Raw genomic sequence first — 26,062 nt, 5'->3', positions numbered from 1 at the left:
ATATATGTATAACATTTGGTCAAAAAGAATTGTTAAAGCCATTCAGAAATCGTTCTACGACGCTCTTGCTTGTCTTTGTCAAAATAAACACCATTATCATAAACTAAGAACATATACGGTCAAATATTTTATATTCTTTAAAATTTAGGCCTTTTTCCTATTTTCTGAAAGCTGTCCGCTATTTTTTTACGTCTTGACTATTGCTATATCCTCTACGAAAATTAACTCTTACTGGTCATTTCGACCGTGTAGTTTCAGCATGTCGATAAAATTACACACCAGATTTCCAAATAAAATATGAAAATATCGTATTGACTTTCCAGTTATGTTATTCTCCTTTGTCCAATGGTCTGCTAGCATGCTAAACTTAAAATTTTAAGCATCAAACTAAAGATATTTGCAATTTCCTTGACATATTCCCCAAGTTACCCATTTATTGCGGAGTACAACAAATTCAGAAAAGAAATAAAAGAGCCCTTTTCCTGACACCATACGGCTACAATGTACGTATGAAATAATAATAAAAAGTTCTGCAACCCATGTCTATTTTGAAAAAAAATATTCATTTATATGCTAAACTTTCTTCCAACATAAAGGTATACACGCGTCAAATTTAATTTTCAAGGACCACTGTCGCCTTCTTCAGGATCAATATTGATGACCAATCCCTTCAGAACGTAGATTCGCGAGGGGTACAAACACTTGATATCATTATCGCGTGATCTTAATCTTTTGTGGATACGTGACGTCAGCAATTGGTCAAAAGTGCCAGGAAGTTCATAACGCCCACCGTCTCTGCTTAGTGATATCAGGAGCCCAGATACATATGGGCCAGCGTTCCCGCCAGACATACGTCTTTTAATACGTCTTTGGACGCATTTTTTTATGGAAAGACGCACTCGGCTCGGCCGAATGGGTCCATAAAAAAATCTGAAAGAAAGACTGACCTGTACCACCACTGGGCATTCCAGCCTTCACAGAGCAGAGACGGTATTGATCTTGAAGACGACAACAGAAGTCGTTGAAAAAATGATCCGTGTATGTCTTTGTGTTAAACGAAAGTTTAGCGTTGTTCTATGATTACTACCAACGCGATGAGCTTCCATGATATCATACCATTCAGTGATTGCTATCTTTAGGCATCAACGCGAAGTAACTCCCAAAGATGCAGACGTTTCTCTTGGATCAAAGAAAAGCAAAGATTAATATGCTCAATGTGGGTCCTGAAGCACAGGACACAGACACGCAGGTAAAACTGATCGGAAAGTACGGCGGGCGTCATGAAGATTTTCCCGTCAGAATTCAGGCCGTCCAAGAGCTGTTGGTTGAAGTTGTTGATGTCGACGCCAGGTGGCGCTGTAGCACGGAACAGGACCACGGACAGTTCCGGCTCCAGAGGTAGCTCGAACTGACCAGTCTCTGTAGGAGTAGTATTTAGATACAAATCTAAAAACAAGAATATGTCGGAAGGAAATAGAAATATGAATAAAACAAATTGCCGAGTAACATTCTTTCCACAAAACGCTGTAGAAATATAAAGAAAGAAATTTGACGCAGGTTGCATTTTCACCTTTCAGTTTCCCATAGAAGTACCGTGCCAGTAGAAGTTTCTCTTTCAGCGCCTCACGGAAAACCCCAACACCAAACATTTTCAGTGGAAGCCACACCTGAGCACCTCTGTAAAGACCGAGTCAACAAATTTCATATTCGTGCCTTTCTAACAGTACAGTCTATTTTGAGATGCAGTAGCCTATTTGGTAGACCGCTTGCTCTGCATTCTGATGGACTTGGGTCTGAACCTCATAGAAGTTATGCCTAAACCTTTACATATTAAGGAACACATTTGGCACTCATACGAAAGAGTATAGTAAATAAACACACAACGGGTATATCCAGGGCATAGAGGCGTAGACTCAGTCTATGCTGCTTGCATAGCTCACGGTGTATCACATGGTCTTTAGAGGTAACCTCTACAGAACAAAGGTGCGTTTAAACAAAGTCTTCTTCGTTACACAACCTTCCTTTAATTCTTCAGTAAACGCTTCGACATTACAAAATAAAACAAATACTATCGGTGCGATATGAACTAGACAGAGTCCGTTGTATCGATGAAGGCGACAGATGGTCGGAACTGAAGAATCAAAGGAAGGTTTTGTAACGAAGAAGGCTTTTTTCAATTGGTCTACCAACCTGATGAACCTATTTATGAACGAAAGGTGTGGTCTTAGCTTGACCTATAGGTATGTCAATGTAGAGATCACCTTCGAGATCATCCTTCCCAGCTTCACTTCCAATAGTTATGAGTCAAAGTGTTGATGACTAAACGATTATGTGTGGTTAAGATAATACGTATACATGGCTATGATAACTTAAAGTTAAAGGAGTAAATGATGGTTTCACCTAAAAGGCCTGGTGAGTTCAAAGGAGAGTTCAGATGGAGACAGATGTTCAGCTGAAAACATTGGAGCTCCCCTGAAGTAGGTAGGTGTGTGATCCATGGAACAACACTGTTGGAGCTTCTTTCCATCTTTCACCACCAGAACGCCAACGCCACAGGGCACAAACAACCCTGAAATAAAAAATGATAATGATAATTATAGGATAATCTTATCATGTAGGATAATACAGAAGGGTAGTTCCTTACATTCGTCACAGGCCGGGGTACAATTTTGATGTAGATTTCCAAGCATGTTGTAATTTAATCAAACTCTGACGCATGTCTTAAAAATTGAGATCGCGTGGCGCAGCAGCAGTGTGTTTGGCTCGGGACCGAGAGGTTTCAAGTTCGAATCCTGCCCTGTCACTGATTTTGTGCCCTTTGGTAAGGCACTTTTCACGGTTTTCTTCACTTTATTCAGGTGAAAATGAGTACCTAGCTTCGGCTACGGCCGTCCCACGGATAGGACGTTAAATCGAGTTCCCGTGTTTGGGGAGAGCCACACCCTAAGCACGTTAAAGGACCCACCACACGTGTATGGACGTGAAATTAGAATGGATCATTTTGCTTACAACTACAAATACGCACCTTTGTGTGGATTCACCACAATCGAATCGCTCCGCTCCACACCAACAAACAGCTGTTTCGTTTCGTCACAGAGAGCGAAAAACCCTCCGTACGCGGCATCAACGTGGAGCCAGAGTTGGTGACGGTCACACACATCAGCGATGTCGTTCACAGGGTCCACACTTCCGGTCAGCGTGGTGCCCACAGTTGCCGCCACCAGGAAGGGCAACAAGCCGGTCTGGGTAGGCAATTGATTAGATATTATAATTATACATGTGCAAGACAATGTACCGTCAGAGAGCCAACGATGGTAGATGGGAAAAAACTATAATTGTTTTGTTTCTGTTTACTGCCAAGCCAGTCACATGGTACAAGTTAGCAAGACTGTTTATGTAATATTCATCTGGTCGTCTTCAGTATGACTGATATGTCCCGCCTGTTTAGACCACGTGACCTCACGGACATGTGACGTTAGCAATGGGTCAAAGGTGGAAGGAAGTCGATATCGTCCCTTTTCAGAAACGATTGGTCGGCTCCTTTTAGCATCTGAATGAAAAAGTCAGAAAATGTCCATAAACATGCAATATTGCCTTTGCTTGAAACATTTTGTAGTTCTTTAAAGAGTACTTAGTTTTTTTCAAGGACGTGTCTTACTTTCGTATCTTCTATGATCTGCCTTTCAAGACCCGATGCTGTCATCTTGAGCGACTGGTCCGTTGGAACTGTCCTAAGAATGGCTTCTCTCAACCCCACGGCGCGAAGTCCCTTCTGTACCGAGTAATGGGTAAACTCGCTACAATAGATCACACATCTATGGAGAGACATAACAATAGACATAATAATTTTCATCTGTTTTGTACAGTTGTTTTCGTTCATCCTTAATCTTGTACATTGAATACAAAGAAAGCAAAATATGATTAAAACAGCCAATTCCTCTGAAATAGATTACATAATCAGAAAAAAAACGTCAATTTCAATGTGAAGCAAAGGCCTTGGCGTGCCCTCCTGCAATCTGGCAGCGGTAGTATCTCCGGCCAGCTGCCAGCCAATCAGATACTCCCCTTCAGTTTTGTAGGGAATAACGTTGCCTCTAGCTCTTTATCATAAGCTGATTGGTTGAAGAATGACCAGTTGTAACGCAGCAAGAAGGGCGGATAGGAGGCTGGTACGCCAGGGATATTTGCTTCACATTTACAAGTGGAGAATCTACAATGTCAATGACAGAATGTAGGGTGTTAAACGATCAGAAACCTGTGAAAGTCTGCGGCTTTCAGCTCCCTGCTGTCCCGTGCGACAGCTAACGCTGTGAGCGTAGCGAGAGAACCTCCTGATGAGATGTTCCCGGCATGCCCTGCGGGGTACCCGAACAAGTCTGCCACCCACGTGATCAGCTTGTTCTCGATCTCAACAATTGATGTGCTCTTCCAATGGATTCCTGTTTTTAAATGTACTCTGGTTATTTTGACTAACCTGAATATTGTAACTGTGCTTCAGGACCCACATTGAGCATATTGATCTTTGCTTCTCTTTGATCCAAGAGAAACGTCTGCATCTTTGGGAGTCACTTCGTTGTGATGCCTAATAGTAACTATCACTGAATGGTATGGCGTTTCAAAATAGGCAGGGATGGCAAAACTTTTACATTTCCGTTCATTGTAGATGTATGGTGTCTAGCAATGAGTCCTTTTATTTATGACCTTATTTTATATCTTATTCAACAATAAATGGATAATACGGAAAATACGTTACCAACTGGAAAATTTAAAATATCTTAAGTTTGCAGCAACAAAATGATTTTAAGATTTAGGAGACAATTGTAAAAGGAACAATTCATTCAAGAAAAATAGCACATCTGAAAAATCTATATAATGCTTTCATATTCTATTTGGAAATCTGGTGTTTGGTTTCAAAGGGACATAGGGAAATAATGTCTTGAACTCAACCTTAAAGGATTTGATTTGTTAAGTCTGAATTTTTTTCCTATCTTCTTATCAATTTGACAGAATCTGAAGAATTTGTCGACGTTGAAATACAGGGTTAAAAGGTCAATGGTGGTGGGCTTGAATAAAGTAGTTCTGAACGAGAACTTTGCGTCTACAGCGTCTTTTATGAAGATGTGGTGTGAGTAAGTACGGTTGGCTTGAGGTTGTCCACTAGAATTTCCTTGTACAGGTTTCTACTGTATATATGTATACATGTATGTATATGTATAGTAATAATATAAGGTTAGTTACCCGCTCTGGGGTGTATGTGGTGTCTTACAATGGTCCGTTCAGATAATAACTGAATAAACCACCAAGTGAGCGAAGCTTAAGCATGACTTATATGTATATAGCAAGTATTACACATCAAACCGACACCTGATGGCCTGTATAACAATGAATTCTTAAATCGTACACCCCTTGAAGTATTTGGCTAGTCAATGACTTGAATATACGTTTGAATATTCAACTTACGGTGCAGGAAACTGTTAAAAGGAGTAAAAGTACGAATAGAAGGGTATGCCCTGGAATGTTTTGGTGACAAAAGGACCCAAAGCCGCCGCTATATGCTCCCGCTCCGGAAATGCACGAGTAAGCACGAGTCATTACTTCCCGTTGTCCTTTACGTAAAAGTCGCCATTACCTCGCTTCGGGGATCCTCGGGTGCCTTCGGCACTAGCTCGTCAGACGTCGTCTGCTGTCGGGTCACGCTCGGAACTTTGACAATGGTAAGGCTGGAATCAGGCAGTTCTACTGGCTATTATTACTCTGTGACACTGGAGGGTAACCTCCAGTAACAGAGTATTGTAATCACCGTTGTGCGTTGGGTGTTCGCACCTATATCTCTATGTTCCGTATGCCGCAATCGCATGTGGATTGGCATGTCGTCTGTACTCGGTTAGGAAATGATGCACGTTTTTTTTTTTTTCGCCGTAGCTGTTTTTATTATGGATGTAATAATTTCAGTTTTCACCCCTACGCCGTCCGGTATAGTGGTTCAGGTCTTCCTTACGATTGTGCCTTAAGCGTTGTAGTTATTTGATACCGTCAAGCAGATGTTGGCCTCGTCGGAATTTGCCATCTCGTTCGGGCTTTGCGCCAATATTGAGGTTGGTTTGACATAGCATACTGTTAACATTTTGCGCGGTTGATAGTCATATGCATGTTATGGTTAAAACGTGTTTGATCTTTAGGAGCCTTTTTTTTCGCGGTAGCTATTTTCATTATCGATGTAATAATTTGAGATGTCACCCCTATTTCCGTGGTATTGTAGACCAGCTGGCTTATAGACGCTGGGGTCTGGCAATTACTTATCTCGAAGCAGATATGGGGTTATTTCCACAGCTGTAATTGACCTACTTTTTCACGTGGTGTGCGTCTCAAGTATCCATTGTGAAGCGCTGTTGTTGTTTCATTTGTGTCGTTCGATTGAGACGCTGACTTAGCTGTGTTTTAAATTTGGCAGTGATAGGTATCGTAGCTTTTAAGTAAGTTTTTTTTGTATTAGCTGATGTGATGTGTCTTGTATGCGATTCACTGCTATATAGGTGGGGTGGCCATGCTCTTAATCTGTCGGGTAGGAACGTGTCTTTTGTGACCGGAACACCGAAAGTAGAGGGAAATAGCAGGGACAGAAGGGGTATGATCTTGGAGGGAAATTATATTTTACACCAGGGATTGAAGGGTAGTTTTCATGAATGGAAATTATATATTACATTTACACAGAATTAAGCCATTGACGGTGGGAACTCAAACTTTAGGAAATTATTTGTGTACCTTATATTTGTAGGACTTGGAGGAGCGTGTGCGTTATATACGACATAGGTTAAGTATGTTTCGTCCCGGCTCACCGAAAGAAAGGCGTCATGATCAGGAACAGAAAGGGACTGTTATGGACGGTGATTATGTTTGAACCATACACACAGATTGTTATGTCTGTACGTTTTATGCTCGATCTGTGCTTGTTTTCATTTGGTGTCGTTCGATTGAGACGCTGATTTCGCTGTTAATGCGTACAGGACTGTGTTTTAAATTTGGCAGTGATAGGTATGTTAGCTTTTAAGTACGTTTTTGGTATAAGCTGATGTGATGCGTTCTGTATGCGATATAAACACCGAGAAATACACCACAGAAAACATCACAACCGACATAAGCCATAATTAGGTCACAGAGTATGTTACCTACGGTCACTTGTTGTGTTTTGCCGTAGGGAAAACATATATGTTTTTGCTGGTATGCTCATTTTCTTCTTTTTTTATTCTTCTCCTTCTTTCGCCTTGTAGCCAATCAGAGCTTAGATTTGATATCAGCTGTTATGCTTGAATGTAAGTTCATCTGTGACGGTAGTCAGCATTATGTAACAACTCTAAGACCTTATATCCGTGCACTTTGACCCTTTGCTGACGTCACACTTCCGTTCCGGATGTGTGACTTAGGTTTTGGATCATTTCAACTTCAGAAGGATCAGGGGACTGATCGAAAGGTTGTTGGTAAGCGCTTTATTTTGTGTACGGATATATAAAGTCAAAATTGTAACATAATAAGCTGTTATATATATAGTAAATGTGAACATGAATACATATGGTGAGCTTAATGGTATGGTATTGTGTGCGAGAAGTGTGACAAAAACTACGGGGAAACATTCTGCATTTACGCGAAAATTTGCCTTTCTGGTTCAACAAGAAATTCCTTGGCCGTCCGCATATGGTATATTCCATTCCAAGTTCCTCTCTTTCAACTTCAAGAACGGACGACTGAAGCAAATTTGTTTTAGCTTTAAGGCGTCGGGATCCTTCAAAATCAATGAGGCTTCCAAGAAAGCGCTCAAGAAGAAAGGGACGCCGTTTTAGTAGATAAAACGTTACGTACAGTAAACTAATGATAGGATTTTGGTGAGCAGCTGTCAAATAGCACACAAGGTGCCTGGAGTGAATAACATGTTAACCGGTTGCCATGGCAACACACAAATGGAAAACTTTCCAAACTTTGTGATATTGTTGCCAAATAAATTTTGTGCGCTATGCGACATGATAGTTGTCTAAATAAGGTAATGCCTTGGGCTTACATTAGCCAAAACCGGTAGAACGACCTTTAATTGTTTCATTTTCTAAAAAGCGGGTCAGTACTAACTCTATTTGCCCCAGCAGTTTGCGGGTTTTCTTATGGTGAGTACGTAATGTAAGATTTTCTTTGCTTATCCACAGTGAAGCTAGTATCTAAATTAGTTTTTAAGCCGATCTGTAAGAGGGCAGAAACTCCAACCGTTTGTCCCCATAGAGATCTTCAAGAAACAATACCTTCCAGATGTGACGCCCCATTACCTACTTGGAGGTACAGGTTAGATATATATATATCAGTGTACTAGCGAAATCCCCATTCCAGGTCTGAAACACCATGGCACTAGCCCCAATTTTGACTAGGAGTGAGGAATTGCTTACCCGATATGATAAACAGTGAATAGTTTTGATCTATTGTGTACCACAATAGTCTTACACGCAAACAGACAGCAACTTTGGAACTTGTGCAGAGACGTGCCTGCCGAACGATCCTCGGGCGACACTACACTGACTACTCATCTGCCCTGCAACAGTGCGGACTTGAAACACTGGAGGAAAGAAGAACCAACCTCTGCCGTTTGATTGATTGATTGATTGATCTACACACACCGGGAAGGACCCCAACCCTTTTGATAAGTACGACGGACGCTCTATACAGACAGACAACATGTTAGCTGAGTTAGCTGGGTTACATACAATGCTCCTCGGACAGCTATAACTCTTCAGGCATGTGTCTATATTTCTCCAATTTCTATAATATTTCCAACGACCTCTGGAGCCTGGTAGACACTAAGAATACCATACGTACCACACATGGACTTATACGCACGTGTAACATGTTCGAACATTGATACAATGTTTTGTAACTGGGGCAGTGGACTTGGAAGAGTCAGCTGTCAGGTACAGGAAATCATGTCTGACTGCCGGATTCTCCCAAAAGATCCACCAGTGTCTTCTAAAGAAAATCTAAAAATGCAACAACCAAACAATCAGGCCAGCTCTCTGTTAACTTATTGAATATTGCCTTGCATTATACCTCATTTAACTATGATGGTTAGGTAGTACTACCTGAATATTGTAATGAACGAAGTGCGAGCTCATAGCTTGTAAATATTCAGCTGTTTGAGTGATAATTTCATGCATATAATCGCCGTGTCCCACCTAACTTTTGCATCCCAATCAGGCACTAATTTCTTCTGGTGAGGTAACCCTGTTCAGCGGGGGGGGTGCTTTTGAGGCCTGCCCAAACTTTCATGTCGCATGACGACAGAACGGCGTACGCTAGAGTCACCAAATTTGGCGAGTTTTCCTAAAATTTTGTTGGAAACAATTTAAAGTATGAAGAATTTTCCTTTTCTTCGTGTTGCCATGGCAACCGTTTGTTACAGCCAGTAAGAAAAGAAATGGAGAAGATGCAACAAACCCAAGAAGACCACCTTCATCAGACCTTGCTGGGCCTGAAGGTGAAAACCTCTGTTTTAGAGGTTCCACAGGTGGAGCGGGAAAAGATGACCAGTAGGACCATGGAGATGGTCAACACGTATGATGACAACATCAGAAACCTGACCTGGGGACCGGTCAAGACATCGGACCAGGGAAGTCTTCCAGCTGTTGACGAGATCAAAGAAGAACCAAGTGAACATGGTAAATTGCGAACTTTGATTGTCAAATTCAATGAATGTAAATTCGTTCATACAATAAGCAGACAACATATCGGTGTGCAGAAAGATTTCTTTTCGTGAGTATCTGACCAAAATAACTAACTAACCACGCTTCTGCTAACCTTGGTCAATTGATAGATTTACGTAACAATATGATCAAAGTTTTGCCCAAAAGCATGTTTCTTTTATCTTGTTTAAAGCATTTAACAATGAAGACAAAGAACTTAACTTATTGTAAGGTTAGTTATCAGTCTATAAGGGTGGATCTCGCGTTCGTGCATATTCAAGTCCGTACGAGGTCCGTATGGAATTTTTAGCCTCTACGTACCAGGCCCAACAAGTCGCTGGAAAAATTGTAGAAATTGTAAAAAAAACACTGACGCATAACACGCCAAACGAGTTAGCTGGTCGAGGAATATGGTTTGCGACCATGGCAAGTTTGGTATGTTGTCTGTTTATATTTGTCTAATTTCTACTATTTTTCCGTGTGGAGGCTGGTAAAGGCTAAAACTTCCATACGGACCACATACGGACTTGAATATGTACTCACCCACCTTAACATATTATGATACTGCAAGCAAGATCAAGAGGCCCTGCATGTAGTAGAATTATATTATCCTATATTGTTTGATTACCAAAGAGGCTTCACTCTTTTTCGCGTCAGTAAAATTCTTAACAGTTGCCACAGCTTTCGTAGGCTTCACCTTTGATTCCATTGTATCTGCACAGACCTGGTGTTGCAAGACTTCAATGCCCACTTGGTGAATGCCGGGACGAACCCAGGCCATCCGACATTCTTTGGATATGTTTCGGGCGGCGGTGGAACATATCCCGCATCCTTGGGAGCCTACATTCCGGCCACAATGGCTACATACTCAGGTATGTCTTCTCGATCGTCTCATTGATGTATTACTCCGAGTGTGTAGTCTAAAAGGCTGCATATGGACGCGTGTTTTAGCCTTTTAGCCAGCTGAACTAATATCAAAAGTTACATTAGTAAATGTTTGTTTGGAACTGAAGAAATTAGCAGGTAAAGTTTTGCAGCCGCGCGCTAGGTCGGAGGTACATAGTCCTGGGTTCTGAGTTGTGCGGTTGACTGGTGGCAGCTAAAAAGTGCCTGTTGCGATGCTTGGCTAACTGCATTTTGTCATTGTTTTAAAAACACTGTATGTCTAGAGGTTGTTGGGAATTTTTTTTAAATGATGAATGGTAAATGTGCTCAACAAAGAATGAATCATACATGTATGAATATATTTCAAGCAGGTTCATTAATAACGCGCCCATGTAAGACACGTATTATCATATAGCCAGGCGCCGCGGACCAATCAGAAGGATCCGTTCCACGTTGGTTATGACGCCGTAACACTCAGATTCCGGCCAGACCGATGTGCATCGCTCATCTGATTGGTCAGAATGAATCGACACCGGCCACGGTGTCGATTTGCATCGACACCGGTACCAGTGTCGATACAAATCGACACTGGTGTGTATGATTTAAAAAAAAAAAATCTTGACCGGTGGAAGTTCTAAAGAATGCAGTCATCTTCGTTTCTGATGACGTTAATTTAGGGACTGACCATTTCAAATTAGGCGAGATTTCCTACTACTAGCCTTCAAAAGTTTCGTCTCCTTCGCAGACTTCGAGCGGGGCTTGCTTTCATTTTAGGGGGAGGGGGGCTGGATGGTTAGTTTCAAAGTTGGTTAAGCGCTCTCTAAATGCCGGGAAATGGAGTTTGCCAAGGTGGGGCGAAAGTCCATCCACGGCAAACTACCCCCTCCGTGCAAGAATGGACTCTTCCACCACACCCCATATAAAATTGCAAAGTAGACTAGTCTAAAAATGCACCCAGTGAAAGACTCTACATAATCACTATGCAGTCCAAAGATGAATGAAAAAAAAAAAACTCCGTGTAAGAATGGACGTTTCCATTTAACACCAGGCTCGGTGATTGGCTGCCAAATCCTCCTCATGATATCGACTTGGGCTAAGCGATTGGTTACCTTTCTAATCAAGTTATATTGACATACAGTTTACAGTTCTGCAAGTGAGAAAGCCTCCAAATGGGGTCAACGACAAAAAATAAAATAAAAAATCATTTTTAAGTGGTTCAAGCCAAAAATCATACAATGGGTCATTTGAATGAATATCTAGTGCACCCCTGTACCGGAATTTCGGTCAATTGACTGTAAAACCAGTGTACAGGAGCCAAAAGTGTCCTTTTTGTAAAAAAGATGGTCAGAAATCGCAAAATTAAGCATTTTTTTGTACTGTATGCCAAAACTGTCATTTAATCTATGTGGACATATGATCAAGGCACCTCTGTGCCAAATTTCAGGTCATTGGGTTGTAAAACCAGGGTACAGGGGTCCAACATATACCGTTTTGGTCTAAAAATGACAAAAAAACTCAATATAATCATTTCAGGGGCAGATATGAAGAAAATGAAAAAAAGAACATCTGGGGTATTGGCCCACTCTATCCTTGTGCCAAATTTCAAGTCATTCGGTCCAGGAATGACGGAGATACCCTGTTTTGAAGATTTGACAGGAGAGAGGAAGAAAGAAGAAGAAGAAACATTACGAATATATTTCACCATACCTATGGTATGGCTAAAATATAACAACAATGTATGTTTCAAACCAGGGGTCCATGGCCATGGGAAGATCACAGCAATTGTTGAAATGGAGAACAAGCTGATCAAATGGGTGGCAGACCTGTTCGGGTACCCCGCAGGGCACGCTGGGAACATCTCATCAGGAGCTTCTCTCGCCACTCTCACAGCGTTAGCGGTCGCACGGGACAGCAAAAGGCTGAAAGCCGCAGACTTCCACAGGTAACATTTGTGTTTAACTTATCCACTCAAGCAAGAATCTCCGCTTGCAACTGTCAAACAAAGACCCTGTCGTAACGGACTGCGATCCGTCCTTCCTGCTGCGTTACGTATACACAGCTGGACAGTCGTCTACCAATCAACATATGGTCAAGAGCTAGAGGCAACGTGATTGGCCGATAACTTTTTCTCCAATACTGAGTGGGACTATCTGATTGGCTGACGCTGGTGGATTGCAGGCAGGTACGACAGGGCTTTTGTTTGACATTTCAAAGCAGCTGGGTTCTCATGGGAAAATGCTTTTCTTCTGATTATCATATAGCCCTGCAGGTGACGTCGACCAACCAGAAGGCTTCATCTCATGTTGGTTACGACGCCGTAACACATAGAATAGCAGGAATTGTTTTTCCGTTAGACCAGGCACCAGAACCAATCAGAAGGAGCAATGCACAGGAAATTGACCAATCAGAATAAGGGATATCCAAACGCGTCGGTCGTGGTGGGAGATTTTCATCTATTCCAAAGGAACGACATGGTAGAAAGTTTGCTGTGTTTCTTTTTACTTCAATGATAAGGGTTAAGAATAAACCACAACAACTGTAGATAGATAATGAAACTTGTAACGTCTATAATTTTTCTATCTAGATGCGTGATCTATTGTAGCGAGCTCACCCATTATGCTCTAGAGAAGGGACTTCGAGCCGTTGGAATGAGGGAAGCCATTCTGAAGACACTTCCAATGGACCAGTCTTTTAAAATGACAGCAGCGGCTCTTGAGAAGAAGATCAAGAAAGATAAGGAAGTAAGACTAGTCCAATTATACTTAAGTATTTTTTTAAGATTCACATTTTTTTTAAGATTCGACATGTTTCTTACATTTTGTTTATCTCTTCGATTCAAGCATTGTTCAAAGATTGCAAGTTTTGAGACAAATACTTTCGACCGTTTTCTAGACCGTTTTTTTTTGGATTCCTGGGGCAAGAGGGTGTCTTTTGACCCCCCTTCGTAATTTCGAAACGGCTTGGGTTACGATCCCCAAGGGAATGATGTCCTGGTAAAGTTTTATATTTTCTGTAATTTGGTATCGTTATGACGTAACATGACGTAATTATGACGTCATAATGTCATATTTTGGGCTAAAACCGTCTAAATATGGAATTTCCGCTATACAAAACATTAGACAAAACATTGACTATGAAGGTTACTTAGTACCTTATTGGTATTTAAGTCTGCCAAGTACTTTGTTGCCAATGAGGACGACACCGACGCCTAAATGACGTCAGAAAATGACATCATTTGTCCGTATCTTGGATCGACAGGCGTGAATTTTCTAGAATAAGTTTTTTTCTATATATAACCCCCAAATCCAAAAGGACTGAACTAGAAAGGTTCAATTGAATGTTTTTTTGTAAATAAAAAAAAAAGATTTTGAAGGAATTTGAGTAAAAATAACATGTCTTTACCGTTGCTATTGGCATTGTCCGCCATCTTGGATTTTGACTCATGACGTCATCAAATTAGCATAAATTATGAATATTTCATTATACACACGGGATGTTAATGATATAGATAAACAAGTGTGATCTAGCAATAAAATCATGAAATCTCATATTTTAAACTGAAATTTGGCAAAATATGCCTGTCAGGAACCCGTTGCCATGGTAACAAGAAAAATCTAATATATTTCGCAGAATTGTTGCCAACAATATTCTCGGAAAAGTCACTAAGTTTCGTAGTCCTAGCACACGTCGTTCGTTCGACGTCAAAGTTGGCACAGGCACTTTTATCCCCCTCCCCGGTACAGATAGGGTTAAGTTAAAAGCGACAGAAAGCACAATTATTTCAACTTTACCCCAATCTAGGCTTTTATGTTTACGAGCATTCCATGTTTCACGGGGACGCTAAAAGGTTCCCGCCAACCATCATTGCATCGGGAAGGGGGGCGATGTCCACTTCCAGCCACATTTGACCCATTGCTGACGTCATAATTCTGTGAGGTCACGTATTCTTAGCAGGCGTGTCATAAGTTACGAGTACATGTATACTGATGAAGGCCAGAGGACTGGCCCATTATATACGAAGTTTATCTATCATTCAATCATTTGCGTCTTGTGACTGTCCTGAAGTGATGCAGAAACAAGAAAATTATGCTATTTCTACATTATCTACCATGATTCAGAGTGATTTTCCGATGGTTCAGCGTTTTGTGATCTCTTTAGACATCATTGCAAGATGTTGTCAATTCCCTCCCCAGGCCGGTTTGTTGCCCTTCCTGGTTGCGGCAACTTTGGGCACCACGCTGACCGGAAGTGTGGACCCTGTGAACGACATCGCTGATGTGTGTGACCGTCACCAACTCTGGCTCCACGTTGATGCCGCGTATGGAGGATTCTTCGCTCTCTGTGACGAAATAAAACAGCTGTTTGTTGGTGTGGAGCGGAGCGATTCAATCGTGGTTAATCCACACAAAGGTGCGTATGTATGGAGGAGGAATTTTTTCTTATTTCACTTCGAATCTCCGAGATGACATAATCTTTGAGAGAACATAGGTCAACCAACCATCAGTCAGGGGTGCGTATAAAAATGTTTGGTTTATACAAAATGTGAGTCGTATTCTTTTCTAGGGACCTAAGTGGGGCCATTTTCGGCAGTCTGTCATATAACATACACACTTTATTAGCTGTCTGGCGCAGATTATGGAGGCTGTTGGAGAACATTTGATTCTGTCCCTCTTGCAACAGCATGGCTGAATGGCTGAAATTGTACATGTACATCGGAGTTAATTACGTGGCTGCCTACGACGGACGTGAGCAAGCAGTGTCATGCTGCAAAATGCTATTTTCATACACGATATTTTTCTCCTAATTTTCTAAAAATGTATTTACTTATCCTCCTCATTTTAGGGTTGTTTGTATCATATGGTGTTAGTGTTCTGGTGGTGAGAGATGGAGAGAAGCTCCGGCAGTGTTGTTCTATGGAGCAGACTCCCAGCTGCTTCAAGGGATGTCAAGTGTTCACAGCTGAACATCTGAATCCATCCGAACTATCTTTTGAACTCACCAGGCCATTCAGGTAACTGTATCTTTCTGCATCTGTATCTATATAGCCGGTCTAACCGCCCTTCGGCGTAACACACAAGCTTCTGTATCTGTATCTACATAGCCGGCATAACCACCCTTCGGCGTAACACACCAGCTTCGCAACCACGCGGCGCGGCAGCAGCTGGTTACTAGTATGTTACACTGAACGACCTGTCACACCTAGCTTTTGCACATCTATCTGCAAGCGTTCTCTAAACTATCCAGAGAAAATGCCCCTACTGTTCTTGATGATAACAAATTCCACCCTACGATAGTTATGGGAAAGTGATGAAAACAATTGTTGACTCTTTTGCTCCTTCATAGCCATGCATATTTTCTTCACCAAACACAGCCGTTCATTCAACAAGTCTTTAAATCATCAGCATTGGAAATTACGTTGGAAACGGATCTCTACTAAAGTTTAGAACAACATAGGTTACAATATATTATTCCTCCTCTTTTGTTGTGTACAGATCACTTTTAAAGCCTTCTTGGGCTACACAGTTCTGGCCCTGCAGCAGGGAGTTAGGCAATTGTTATAATTAGTTGTGTGTGCATATTATGTACCATACTTATTCTTATAAATGCTAAAGAGGAGGAGTAATAAGTGCTATACGGGCTTTGCCGTACTCGGCTAGTATTTGACCTCGGGACCTCCAGAATGCAGGGCAATGGCCACTTATCCACGCAGGTGGTCAAGTTTGATTCCATACTTATAGAAGCCCTTTTCATGGAAAATATATTTTAAAGATTCATATTGATGAGACAGTGCAGGGTGCAGACGTTCAAATTTTTTTTTTTTGTTTCTTTAAACAAGGTTTTGGTTCATTTTGTAGGCCTGTGCAGACCCCTACTTTGAAGTGGTCTGTCTCTAAATTTACGTCATCATGAACCAAGATGGCGGCATTTTGTTAGTACTGCCGCCCGAGTCAAAATTTTCCTTTGTTAAATCAGACATTTGAGATAGCACGCAACTGTATGGGGTAAGTATGAGCTGGATTGTTCACGGAGACTATGACACCCTGAACTTGCATATTTTTACACAATAGCATATTGAACTTGCAATATTTATACAGTCTGCCATTGGTGTTCCTTGTCCTGTAGAGTAAGTACTCTACCTCCTAGGCTACTGCACCAGTCAAACTAAACTGTATTGCTCTTCCTCCTTGCGAAGTATCGACTGTTATGTTCTTTACCTGTTCTCAACAGAGGTGCACAGATGTGGCTTCCACTGAAAATGTTTGGTGTTGGGGTTTTCCGTGAGGCACTGAAAGAGAAACTTCTCCTGGCACGGTACTTCTACGGGAAACTAAAAGGTAATATGAAACTTCCCACTTCCGTCAATGCATTATTATTATTTCTAGCATGGGTTTCCAGGGCGTTTTCTGGAAAGAATTTTGATTGCTGTGCGATTATGTTTATCAATATCTCACGCCTTCAGCCATCTCTGCTGGTTGTTTTAAATTATATGAATCATGATTTAGATTTTATTATATTGCTCTTATTCTTCGTCAATAAAATCACGCACTTGTTCTCCGCACAGGAACGGGTCAGTTCGAGCTACCACTGGAGCCGGAACTGTCCGTGGTCCTGTTCCGTGCTACAGCGCCACCTGGCGTCAACATCAACAACTTCAACCAGCAGCTCTTGGACGGCCTGAATTCTGACGGGAAAATCTTCATGACGCCCGCCGTACTTTCCGATCAGTTTTACCTGCGTGTCTGTGTCCTGTGCTTCAGGACCCACATTGAGCATGTTGATCTTTGCTTCTCTTTGATCCAAGAGAAACGTCTGTATATTTGGGAGTTACTTCGTTGTGATGCTTAAACTATCATTGTATGGTTATCGATATGGCGTTTTGAAAAGGGGGTAGATGACGAAAATGTCCACTTTCTGAGTTGTAGCCAGATAGAGTCTGAAAAAGACCCTTTCATTTGTAGTTTTAGTTTAGAAATTATAGAGATTTGATATTTCCAAAGTTATAATCTTTAGTCCTAAGTGATGATATATTGTGTAGCAAACAAATGTAGGAATTTGATCAACTATTATATATCACATTAGGTGGCTAGAGTGATTAACTAGGTTAACCAGGTGACGGTTTTTTTCTAACATTCTAACTTTCTGAAATGCCCCCCCCCCCGCGCTAACACTTGTCTGTCAAGTGTCAACCGAGGATATGGAGGATATTCTAACTAGTGGCAAGGAATGAAGCAACGAGGAATAAAAAAGACGTTGTATCCAAGCCGTGTGTATATCTTTTTTTGTAATCGAAGGGTCTACTCTACAAGATTATCAAATAAACAAATAAAAACAAATGGATACGCACGTTTCAGTTCCCCTAGGCCTCGAGAAAGAAAAATGAATGGAGGTACAGTGAGCGAGGAAAGTTAGAATGCTTGAAGATGTTGTTTTCCCATCGCCCAGAGGCGAGGAAACGGAAGAGATGTTTAACAATGACAATGACAATGAAGTTTATTGCATATTCATGTCCCATTGGGGCTAAATGAAGTAAGTTACTTACAGAGAGAATGATAAGCTATGCTATGTTTTACTTATATCTATGTTTTACATGCTTCTTGACATTCCCCATCCCTTCTTTAGACTGACTTCTACAGCGCACTACCTGGACTATCAGCAGCATTTCTCTTTCTTTTCTAAACGTGGGTAGCTACTTTGGGAATTGTAGAGGCGTGACTTATATGTCCGTACAGTTACTACCCCTTTCTTCATGCAGCATACACAAGTGGTTGAGTATCGAAAAAAGCTATTTCTAATTTTCTTTCATTCTGTTCCGGTTTAGATGAAAACAAGATGTACAGATTACTGTAACCCAAGGTGTAAAGCAAGCACATCTAAATACTGCTCCGACACGTCAAAATAGCAATTAAAATTCTTTTTAAAAAAACTGTACTTTTGCTCAAGACAGGTAGGTGGCGCTTCTCATCTTAAAAAATGTGAGCGACGTTTATCGAGGCGTTGCTTGGTAACGGAGTGACTTGAGACGGAAATGTTTTAAGAGGTTATTGGGGGACAAGTATTCTTTTGTTTGCCAAGTCATCTTAATAGCTTACGGCTACTGATGTCACGGTCACACAGGTCTTGTGGTCGTCGTAGGGTTGCTAACTTCGAATTCGGGCGTTTTATGGGACAGCCATGCATGCTTCCTTCAGAGTACAGCTGCCTTTCTACACAAAAGGCTGTCTTGGATCCATGTCGGTGATTGGTTCTTTCACAGTCTGGAAAATACTACCGCATCAAAATCGTGCGACGATCGCACGACCTCTGTGACCGCGCCCCAATTTGTCATTCTGACTGTCCTTGGCTGTGACTATAGCAAATTATTGTCTGCAATAAAACTCTGCATTTCTACAGAATACACAATTGCGATCGTTTCTGCCATGTTGACCAGAATGGTACTAATTTGATTGACTCAAGTAGATCATTTTTTTTCTTCGACACGTACGACAACAGAGCCATGTCTGAACAATTATCATGTCTCATTGCACAATTATCACTGTAGCAGTTATGGCGTCCATATATGTCCTTAAATCCTGTGGATACAATAGATAGCAATCCTACCCTCGCACATATAAACGTCACAAAGCATCATTATTAGATGGGTAATTCCATCTTTTCCGCGTGCATGCATACGTAAGTGTTTGACCAGACAGTTTTAGTAAAGAACACAGGTATGTATTGCCGACTTATGCAACATTATGCTAAATAGGTGAAGATCTTTACCCCCCTCTGGCGAGTGGGAGTGGGGTGAAGTATGTGCCCTAAGGTGGGTTGACATTTTTGTCTAGACATTGCTCGGTACGTACTAGACAGTCTTTCCTACACTGCGGCATTGTCACATTGATCCTGACCATGTTAGCCACAAAATGGTCCCGTGTGGTCGCCGTTGCTGCTGCGGCCGGTGCGGCTGGGATAGGGGGCGTGATCTACCGAGGCAGGAAGGTGTCAGCCCTTACATCGTGGCAGGTGGATGCCCGAAATCAAGCCTTCAAACCGTCCTACAACAACGCCCCGGGGAACTACAGAGGGGAACTGTTCAAACTGAGTTCTGAGTACCCCAGCGCCTTGCCCGGGGAGGACCACAAGGAACTCCCCTGGATGAAGATCGACTTCAAGACGGAGCCTGAGAAGTACCTGTGGACCGTCCTCAACTACTGCTTTGAGGGAAACACCGAGTGCGATTTTCGTGTGGATAAAAACAAGGTGCGTCCGTGGTACAACGCCCCGTGGATGGCCTACCGACAATCGGGGCGGGAACCTATCCATGGCTTAACTATGGAGAGGCCTGCCAACGCTGGGTACATCGCCGACACTCAGAAACGATGGGTAAGGCATTAATTCACATATGTTTTGACTACAATCCTTTATTAGGCCCACTTTACACTTCGAATGTCGCCTTGTATGTCGCGATGTCGGGACGGCTTTACTGTGTGCGTGTACACAACAGGGCGGTGGGCGGTGCCCATACTATCATAACCTTTTCTTAACCTTTGAGTAATTTAAAAGAAGACGGGAACATCCTATCTTAAATGAAGTAGACATTGTTCCTGTTGTTTGTAGGATTTCTGTTTACCTCAAGCATCTGGGCAACTTATGAGATAGGTAACATCTAACTAGCTCTGAGCTCGTACCTTGACATGGTTTGTTTTGCCGCCCAGACGACAGATATTTCGGCGTGAAATTGGGAGAAAGTTGTCGCTGTTCCGATACCTCCCGGCGTAGTTTACTTTTAATACAAGTTCTTAAGTTGAATATGCAACAATTCATATCGCGGCATGGCAAACGGACCCATACAAGTCAAGACACCTTGTGCCTGGGCTTGATACTTATAGTCCAAGAAGAGAAACTTGAAAATCGATTCGTACCCCACCCTGTACATAATAAGCCTGGTATCATAGAATGGTTACCGTAGTTTAATGTCTTCTGATCATTTCAAGGTACGAGTATATTGTTCTATAGTCCAGATGGCACAGCACGGTTCTATGCCTCTGTATGCAAAATTATGCAAATTAGGCAATCATGCCCCGAATTGAAAACAGGTCTAGGTGAACTGGCTGTGATTCGAATTAAGTGTGAAATGGTTTTCAGGGTTTATCTTTGCTGTATCCGTTTTTCCTTAGGAACAGACATGGGCTGTTGGTTTCTACAACTCTTACGGCGCCTACACCATCGGGAAGTTCTGGGAGAAGCCGTGGGAGCCAACCCTCACCGGCAACGTGAAATTCCCAGAGGGTACGGTCGCTTTTAAACTGCTGTTCACCGAGGCGACAGAAGCGGACGTGCCCAGCCTGGCGGGGTCTCCAGTGTGGAAGGCGGCGATCGCTATTCCCGATCCGCCCATTTCCCCAGATGCGTCCGATGCGGAAGCGTTCGGCAGGCTTTTGGAGACAATGAAACCTAAAGACAGAGGGCCCAACCTCTACCCACTCCGGCTCATCCAGGTGGACATTATGGTCAGGGACTCAAGGGCTGAGAAAGAGACAGGTAACGTCTTAGTTTTTCTGCATGGAAGTGCACGGCAAAAAAGGGAGGAATATGTTTAGAGGGTCTAGGTATCAGTTCACATTTCTCGTCGTCTTCTGGTAGAAAAGCCCTACATCTAGAGTTGCTATGTGTCTGACTTTGGGTTTGAATCTTATAGCATAGTATGCTTCTGCGTTGAAAATGATGTGATATTTTGTCCCATACTAATTACCCCCATGAAAAATGGGGGTGTAGTGACTTTTTTTGTCTTTCTGTCTCTGTGTGTGAGACGCTAAGAAACACAGAATACATTTGGTTGGATTATATGACGATATTTGGTATCATGGCAGGTCTTCGGGAGACAAACAGAGATCAATTTTAGCCTCCACGGCAGGTTCTCTGTGCCTTTTTTTTCGCCTTTTTCTGGCTCATCATACGCCTTTGCTGGCCATTTGTTTCACACAGGGTCGCTTGTACAAAGAAATGGTCAGCAAAAGCCAAAAAAGACGGAAAAAGACCCGGAGAGCCTGCTATGGAGGCTAGATCAATGTTGATAATGCGCCTCCTGACAGTCTTCTCTGGCACTACAGCAGAACGTCCGTTTTTTTAGCTTCTTTTCTCTGATGGCAGATAAATTTTACTGTCAGAAGTGACTACAGTTCTACACGTACCTTGATACAGCTCATTCGATACAAGTTATGCTTCAAATTTCAACCACACCCAGTCTCCTTTGTTATGGCACAGCCTTTAATAGGGGGTCACGCAACAATTATCCACTGCGCCTAGCTAGACCCCACGGTGACAGATCAAATAAAAACAAGACCTTAAACCATTGAAAAGCCTTTCCTGTTGGGATTTTATGTTAAATCTGGGCAGCTTGGGAGTGTCTGCGGTAGGAAAGCCCCTATACTTGTGAATCAGTTGTAAAAAAAATGACCTTTTTCCATCTCAGGGGATTTTGCACCCCCATGACATAGTGGTATCATCGCCAGATAGCTATTTTTAGCCTTAAGGACCAATCCAAGGGCTCTGATTAGGAGGAGTCTATCTGCAAACTAGCCGTATAGAATTGTTGCCAAAGAGTTTACTGAGAGTGGACAGAATGGGTTATCTTTTGAAGGTAAGTTTGTATAGCTTGATGTTTTAATTCTTGAGATTATGACACATTTTTTCCTCCACTTCCCCAAAGGATTACATGTATTACTGGGAAAGTTTGTAACTCTGTGGTCACCTCGTAGGAATTAGAGAACGTTTTTTGACCTCCATGAAAAATTGAGGTATTGCTTTTGATGTGTCTTTGCGTCTGTCTGTCTGACTGTCTGTCTGTCTGTCTGTGTTTCTGCATAATTGTGGTCAGTATAACTCTAGAACCTCTGGATGGATTGTACTGATATTTGGTATTTGGTTGGGCGTTGGAAAGACAAAGGTCAGGGTCGATTTTGGGCCCCTGGTGTGTGACCTTGCTACTGCAGCAGATACAGATTTTTTGTATCTTTTGACCCGGACATGCTATGGTTTTGATTTTTTGATGGCAGATAGCTTAAGATGTAAGAAAGAAGTGATGTATGTTGGGGCCCCCTTGCAGCTTGCTCTAGAACTGCAGGGGTATTCTGGTCAAAATCTTCCAAGGAGCATAACAGAAAAAAGTAACGCGCATTTCCATGATATTTAGCATGCAAGTATCTTTGGCAGAGATGTACATATTGATATGCAAATTATGCAAATTTGGACTTAAGTTACATAATCAATGAGGAAAATCTATATCTACAGTGTTTCCATTATAGGATTCAAATACATGACATGTAACGTGTGGTTTGTGGCAGCTGGAAGATTAGCAGATACGAATTCTACAAATAACTCCCTAATTTGCACAATTACTGTGAAAGTGTCATCATCATTCTAAGCACATGTAGTAAATGATTGTATTGTCAACATTATGACCTGTGTAAGTTATTCAAAGGTGTACATTACCAGGCATAAATCATACAGATGCGCAAATCTTTTGCATTATCAGAATAGTTCATGGCGGCATGAGGTCTCCGAACTCTTGTTTACTATGAGAAGGCTGGATATCGATCTTTGCCATTCTTGTTTTGATTGACGGAAAAAAATGATATCTGATTGTCGACTGCGATTCTTCCCTTAATCAGGGTGGGTGTTCGGAACGTTCATGTATCACAAGGACTATGGCCAGAAAACCAAGGACGACTGGCGGCGCCTGGTGCCCCTGTGCCTGCAGTGGGGGAACGATCCCGACCTCACACCGGAACGGTACTACGAGCACGGCAAACGGCCGACTGAAACTTGGACCAACCCACTCGTAAAGGAAAAAGGCCTCCTAGCACGTAAGTAGATAACAGCAGCATTGCATGCATTTTGTGGTATACTTTTTAACGTCTATGCATTTGTTACCTTCGTCAGAAGGTAATTTTTCGGTGCTGTATGTGATTAGCTCGTTGGTTACTGGCTCTCAGCCGGTGGTGAATCCTTATGGTGTTTGTCAGGTGTGTGTGGTGTGTGTGTGAGTGAGTGTGTGTGTGTGCGTGTGTGTGTCCGTGTGTTTGTGTGTGTGTGTGTGTGTGAACGTAGATTTTGGATATATTTCTATCTTTTTAAGGTACCTACATGTACTTTTGAACTTTTGGTGGCAAATATCTTTTGACGTTAGGCCATGTTGATTTGATAATATGGATGAAATCCACTCGTCAAAAAGTTTTCAACCATGCTGTAAATCACACAAATTAGGAAACGGATACTAATGTTACAGAACGCCTAAGTCAATTTCTAGCCCAAATATTTAAAAGCTGATGTGAAAGAACAAAAAAAGAAGAATTTATTATTTGGAATATCATGCTATCAGAGTGTAATCATTTATTCAACTTTCTTGACCACTTAGATCTCATAATGTAGGAAACTTTTTTTTTGGGGGGGGGGCTTTTTTTATTCGCGTGCTCGCATCAGTTTGGGGGTTTACAGATGATGCCATCCATATGTCAAATCAACGCATTTTAGGTTTTCTTCCAACTCACATCGCTATACCGCTCAATTGCCGGTTTCCAAGTCTTTCTTCAACAACAGTTTCTTGCCTTGGATTGCCAAACTATGAAACTCTCTCGACTACAACTGTTTCCCTCCTGTCTACAACTTGTCAGCCTTCAAAACAAATGTCCACCGCTATCTCCGTGTACAATCATTTCCAAATTCTTAGTGAATTGCCTTAAAGTGGTCTAATTCTGCCCTCGTTACAAAAAAATCACATTTCTTTTTTTATGTTTTTTTAGCGGGCCGTCCCTACCTTGGCTATCTCGAACGAGCCAACGGGATTGTGGACAACTTCATATCCTGCTGTGCCTCCTGCCATTCCACGGCGTCCATTCCAACGTTCCCGAAGACGGTGACCCCATCGAAACCGGATCTGGTCCCCAACACGATGTATTGGTTCAAGAACATCCATGCTGGGGAGCCATTCGAAGAGGGTGGAAAGTCTCTGGATTATTCCCTGCAGCTGGATTCCGGGCTGACCGGATACTTTGAATGGGTGAAAAGCAAACCAAAACCGAAGTAATTTTAAACTTTCCGGGGTCACACGGGGTCATTGCACCAAAACGAGGCTAGCAAGGCCACCTTCGTATTACACTTAACTAATAAGTATAGATATAGGCCATCTTCAGTGGTAGTTTTTCCCCTCTAACTTGAAATACTGTAGAATATGTGCCTGTCACGTGTAGAAAATATTTTCTTCCTAAATTTGAATTCCATTTCGTCAAATTTCATTCCTTTTTCACAGTGTTTGGTGGGTGAATTGGTAGTACGGTTGTCAAATCCCAGTAGTTTTTATAACTTTGCAATACAGTCCGCCCAAATTTTTTTTTTTTGCTTTTTCTTTATTTCTGAGGTGTGCTTTATAAGAATCTAACAGCGCAAGTAACTGAGTAACAAAAAATGGCTACTTGTATTCATACTACATAGTATAAAAGGCTACGCATAATAAAGATATGACTTTTGATAACAGAGGAATCTTTTCAATTCAATCTTTTTTAGTACAAATGTAACATTAGTCAGCAGTGGTTAGGCAAAGTGTACCAATATCAAAGTAGAATCTGATATATCATTATATTTCAGCCATACCATAGGTATGGTGAAATATATTGTATTCGTAATGTTTCTTCTTTCTTTCTTTCTCCTGTCAAATCTTCGGAACACGGTATCTCCGTTGTTCCTAAACCGATTGACTTGAAATTCGGCACAAGAGTAGAGTGGGCCAATACCCCCAGACTTTTTTTTTCATTTTTTTTTTCATATCTGCCTTTAAAATGATTTTATTAAGTTTTTTTGGTCATCTTAAGACCAAAACTGTATATTTGGGCCCCCTGTACCCTGGTATTATAACCGAATGAGCTGAAATTTGGCACAGATGTGCCTTAATAATTCCCCCATATAAATTCAATACCACTTTTGGTGTACAGTATAACGAAAAGCTTATTTTTGCGATTTTTTGGTCATTTTTTGACCAAAAAAGGACACTTTTGGCTCCTGTACCTTGGTTTTAGAACCAGATGACCTGAAATTTAGTATAGGAGTGCCCTAGACATATGCGCACATGGATCCATTAACAATTGAGGCATACAGTACAACAAAATGCTTAATTTTGCGATTATTTGGCCATTTTATGACCAAAAAGTACACTTTTGGCTCTTGTGCTCTGGTTTTAAAACCAAATGACCTAAATTTTGGTGAAATGGTGTACTAGATATTTATTCAAATGACACATGTATAATTTTTGTCATAGACTAGGTCAAAATGATATATTTGGGGATTTTTTTTGTCATTTTTCAATAGCCAGAGGGGTCAATGACCTTAAGGTCGTTGACCCCAGCTGCAGATTGCACCCACTGGCATATATGTCTATTTAATCTAATTAGATAGGTAACCAATCACTTAGCCTGAATCTATATCCTAAAGAGGGG

General features: G+C 41.7%; 4 protein-coding genes across 9 annotated transcripts; 2 read left to right on the top strand and 2 right to left on the bottom strand.

Moving 5' to 3' along the window:
- Positions 1 to 595: 595 nt before the first annotated feature.
- LOC118414760 (tryptophan decarboxylase 2-like) lies at positions 596 to 1,677 on the bottom strand. Its single transcript, XM_035818979.1, has 2 exons — positions 1,571 to 1,677; positions 596 to 1,419 (listed from the first exon to the last, which is right to left on the bottom strand). Exons 1-2 carry the CDS (start codon positions 1,647 to 1,649, stop codon positions 1,136 to 1,138), a joined length of 363 nt encoding a protein of 120 aa, XP_035674872.1. The 5' UTR covers positions 1,650 to 1,677; the 3' UTR covers positions 596 to 1,135.
- Positions 1,678 to 3,011: 1,334 nt separating this feature from the next.
- Positions 3,012 to 6,067, bottom strand: LOC118413736 (tryptophan decarboxylase-like). The gene is made up of 4 exons (XM_035817265.1): positions 6,032 to 6,067; positions 4,256 to 4,425; positions 3,659 to 3,815; positions 3,012 to 3,242 (listed from the first exon to the last, which is right to left on the bottom strand). The coding sequence occupies exons 1-4, from the start codon at positions 6,065 to 6,067 to the stop codon at positions 3,012 to 3,014; spliced, it is 594 nt and encodes a 197-aa protein (XP_035673158.1).
- Positions 6,068 to 7,387: 1,320 nt separating this feature from the next.
- Positions 7,388 to 17,810, top strand: LOC118414917 (tryptophan decarboxylase-like). 6 transcript variants are annotated; one of them, XM_035819250.1, is made up of 10 exons: positions 7,394 to 7,475; positions 8,473 to 8,618; positions 9,431 to 9,686; positions 10,433 to 10,582; positions 12,348 to 12,537; positions 13,180 to 13,336; positions 14,789 to 15,005; positions 15,438 to 15,606; positions 16,824 to 16,930; positions 17,158 to 17,810. In XM_035819250.1, exons 1-10 carry the CDS (start codon positions 7,409 to 7,411, stop codon positions 17,439 to 17,441), a joined length of 1,743 nt encoding a protein of 580 aa, XP_035675143.1. In that variant the 5' UTR covers positions 7,394 to 7,408; the 3' UTR covers positions 17,442 to 17,810. The 6 variants fall into 6 exon arrangements, with proteins under 6 accessions (XP_035675146.1, XP_035675143.1, XP_035675144.1 ...); XM_035819254.1 differs by lacking the exon at positions 7,394 to 7,475 and adding an exon at positions 8,079 to 8,150 and having other exon boundaries at positions 8,473 to 8,674; positions 17,158 to 17,805; XM_035819255.1 differs by lacking the exon at positions 7,394 to 7,475 and adding an exon at positions 8,079 to 8,150 and having other exon boundaries at positions 8,473 to 8,678; positions 17,158 to 17,805.
- A 1,674-nt stretch (positions 17,811 to 19,484) lies between these two features.
- LOC118413735 lies at positions 19,485 to 24,917 on the top strand. Its single transcript, XM_035817264.1, has 4 exons — positions 19,485 to 19,958; positions 20,753 to 21,116; positions 23,246 to 23,440; positions 24,377 to 24,917. The coding sequence occupies exons 1-4, from the start codon at positions 19,485 to 19,487 to the stop codon at positions 24,658 to 24,660; spliced, it is 1,317 nt and encodes a 438-aa protein (XP_035673157.1). The 3' UTR covers positions 24,661 to 24,917.
- The last annotated feature ends 1,145 nt before the right edge of the window (positions 24,918 to 26,062 follow it).

This window comes from Branchiostoma floridae, chromosome 4 (genome assembly GCF_000003815.2).
Source record: "Branchiostoma floridae strain S238N-H82 chromosome 4, Bfl_VNyyK, whole genome shotgun sequence".
Classification (NCBI taxonomy): domain Eukaryota; kingdom Metazoa; phylum Chordata; class Leptocardii; order Amphioxiformes; family Branchiostomatidae; genus Branchiostoma; species Branchiostoma floridae.
The sequence above is the reverse complement of the archived record's forward strand: the minus strand, read 5'-3'. Positions and strand labels throughout refer to the sequence as shown.

Bases quoted from the DNA above. Each gene is read 5' to 3' on its own strand.
- LOC118413735 (XM_035817264.1), top strand. From the start codon at position 19,485: ATGTTAGCCACAAAATGGTCCCGTGTGGTCGCCGTTGCTGCTGCGGCC. The intron at 19,959-20,752 runs GTAAGGCATTAA...GTTTTTCCTTAG, and splicing joins CCGACACTCAGAAACGATGG to GAACAGACATGGGCTGTTGG. The intron at 23,441-24,376 runs GTAAGTAGATAA...ATGTTTTTTTAG, and splicing joins GGAAAAAGGCCTCCTAGCAC to CGGGCCGTCCCTACCTTGGC.
- LOC118414760 (XM_035818979.1), bottom strand. From the start codon at position 1,649: ATGTTTGGTGTTGGGGTTTTCCGTGAGGCGCTGAAAGAGAAACTTCTA. The intron at 1,420-1,570 runs GTGAAAATGCAA...CTACTCCTACAG, and splicing joins CTTCTATGGGAAACTGAAAG to AGACTGGTCAGTTCGAGCTA.
- LOC118413736 (XM_035817265.1), bottom strand. From the start codon at position 6,067: ATGGCAAATTCCGACGAGGCCAACATCTGCTTGACG. The intron at 4,426-6,031 runs GTATCAAATAAC...ATCCATTGGAAG, and splicing joins AGGCCAACATCTGCTTGACG to AGCACATCAATTGTTGAGAT. The intron at 3,816-4,255 runs GTTTCTGATCGT...GTCTCTCCATAG, and splicing joins AAAGCCGCAGACTTTCACAG to ATGTGTGATCTATTGTAGCG.
- LOC118414917 (XM_035819250.1), top strand. From the start codon at position 7,409: ATGTGTGACTTAGGTTTTGGATCATTTCAACTTCAGAAGGATCAGGGG. The intron at 13,337-14,788 runs GTAAGACTAGTC...TTCCCTCCCCAG, and splicing joins AGATCAAGAAAGATAAGGAA to GCCGGTTTGTTGCCCTTCCT. The intron at 15,607-16,823 runs GTAACTGTATCT...TGTTCTCAACAG, and splicing joins GAACTCACCAGGCCATTCAG to AGGTGCACAGATGTGGCTTC.